The 2357-nt window shown below is 42.7% G+C and overlaps 1 protein-coding gene across 1 annotated transcript in view; it reads left to right on the top strand.

Annotated features, from left to right (window-relative positions):
* LOC119839016 (poly [ADP-ribose] polymerase tankyrase) overlaps positions 1–2357 on the top strand; it is a 22489-nt gene that overhangs the window by 18539 nt on the left and 1593 nt on the right. The window contains exons 21-23 of the mRNA XM_038365185.1: positions 173–338; positions 1451–1577; positions 2304–2355. Coding sequence (XP_038221113.1) covers positions 173–338; positions 1451–1577; positions 2304–2355 — 345 coding nt within the window. The remainder of the gene's footprint in view (positions 1–172; positions 339–1450; positions 1578–2303; positions 2356–2357) is intronic.

Below are 2357 nucleotides of genomic sequence, written 5' to 3'. Positions count from 1 at the left end.
GTGATTCGAAGATGGAGAACGCACGGCCAGTTCACTAGAAACTATGAACCGTGTAGTTTCCGCTCTATATTTATTTATCTATTATTATTATTATTATTTTTATTTTATACGTGTGTATGTATGTGTGCGTATCGCTAACGACGGCGGTGTGTGTCGGTGCCGGTGCGCGCAGATCCAGAAGATAGTGAACGGGCGGCTGTGGGAGCGCTACGTGCGGCGGCGCGGCGAGGTGTGCGAGGAGAGCGGCGGCGCGGCGGCCGAGCGGCTGCTGTTCCACGGCTCGCCCTTCATCAACGCCATCGTGCAGAAGGGCTTCGACGAGCGCCACGCGTACATAGGTGCGCCCGTAATAACTAGAGAATTACTTTGTGCCGGCTTTGGGGTTCTTTGTAACATAATAACTGCAGAATTACTTTGTGGCGGCTTTGGGGTTCTTTGTAACATAATAACTGCAGAATTACTTTGTGCCGGCTTTGGGGTTCTTTGTAACATAATTAGTGCGGAATTACTTTGTGCCGGCTTTGGGGCTCTTTGTAATATAATAGCTGCAGAATTAGTTTGTGGCGGCTTTGGGGCTCTTTGTAATATAATAGCTGCAGAATTAGTTTGTGGCGGCTTTGGGGTTCTTTGTAATATAATAGCTGCAGAATTAGTTTGTGGCGGCTTTGGGGCTCTTTGTAACATAATAACTGCAGAATTACTAAAAACTGTATAGACCTAGGGCTAGGATCAGTTCTAGGCCATTTTGTGGCAGCATTGAAGTTTTAAAAACTGTAAAGATCTACTAGAAGCTATACAAACCTAGGGCTAGAATAAATTCTGGGCCATTTCGTGGCGACATTTTCGGCGGATTTTCTTTCTAACGATATAACTGTGCAGATCTACTAAAAGCTATACAGATCAAGGTTTAGGTTCGGTTCTGGGCTATTTTGTGACGAGTCTAAATAGGTCATCCAGACTCATTTCTGGGCCATCTTATAACCTAATTGGGGTTCATTCAAACGAAAAAGCCATTATAGTAAGTATTTTTCAGATAGAACGAGTAGTTAGAGCGTTAAACTGTCTAGGATCGTTGCATAAGATAGTCTAATTAGTGTCGCCAGGATTAAAAAGTTAGCTTATGTTTTTCCTCCATATAAGAGCGCAACTGAGACATTTAGTTTTTTTATATTACTAGCTGCACGCTCCGGCTAGTCTTTTATAGTCATTGAAATAATATAAACTACCCAATCTTTTAAGTTCAATCAAACTGCACATGGTGTTCAAATTTAATTACAATCGGTTGTGTAGTTAAGGAGTCCATTGCGGGCAAACAACGTGACCCACAATTTATTAAGGTTATATATTTAGTGAGAAGTGATTATTTTAATATTACAAACGAAACACTCCGATCTTATAAATTGCGTTTCGTAGTCGAGTATCTATCAAAGAATATGCAACCGAATCGCAGGCGGCATGTTCGGCGCGGGCATCTACTTCGCGGAGCACTCGTCCAAGAGCAACCAGTACGTGTACGGGTTCGGCGGCGGCTCCGGCTGCGTCGCGCACAAGGACCGCAGCTGCTATCTGTGCCACAGGTGAGGGGGGGGACTTGGAAACCTTTTTTTTTTTACGGTAGTTGACAAAGGAGCTGGTTTGTTCCTGGCTGGCTGGTTTTTTTAAATTCACCTTTTTTTTTTAAAGGTGATAGTTGACAATAGAGTTGGTTTGTCGCTGGTGTAGCCTTTTTTTTTAATATCAATTTTGTTTTTTCTAAATGTGATAGTTGGCAATAGAGCTGGGAAGCGACCGGTATTGTTATCGTTGCAAAAAAAAAACAGACGTGTATTTCTATATATATAGTTAGACTGAAAGTGTAATAGGTGTTAAGGTGACTTATTTGTGAAGTAATTGTGCTAATAAAGCAATTTGAATATGTTTATATTGATAATGACTGCATTATTTTGAATGCTACGCTTTATCAAGCAATCATCATAGGTAGCCGCCCATGAATAGGTAGAGCCTCTGTGAATGCGCTTCCCGCGTTAATGGGGAAAGGATAAACGGATGGAAGGAAGGAATGAACGGAGAAGGGTGAGAAAAAGGAAACGTACCTCCAGCTGCCCCACTCGCGAACGCCGTTGCGAGTTGAAGCGCGACTCGACTCCTACATATTAAATCTCCATCTCCATTTATGACACCCCTGTTCCAAGTCAAACTCAACATTTATTTGCTCAATTAGACTTATTAAAGAAGCACTTTTGAATCGTCATAACTCACTGTAACATCTACCGTTATTAACCTTTACTTAATTTCTCTGCCAGACAAATGCTGCTCTGCCGCGTGACGCTGGGCCGCGCGTTCCAGCTGTCGAGCGC

This window comes from Zerene cesonia, unplaced genomic scaffold (genome assembly GCF_012273895.1).
Source record: "Zerene cesonia ecotype Mississippi unplaced genomic scaffold, Zerene_cesonia_1.1 Zces_u007, whole genome shotgun sequence".
NCBI classification, from domain to species: Eukaryota; Metazoa; Arthropoda; class Insecta; order Lepidoptera; family Pieridae; genus Zerene; species Zerene cesonia.
Note: the sequence above shows the minus strand (reverse complement) of the source record. Positions and strands in the feature narration are given on the sequence as shown.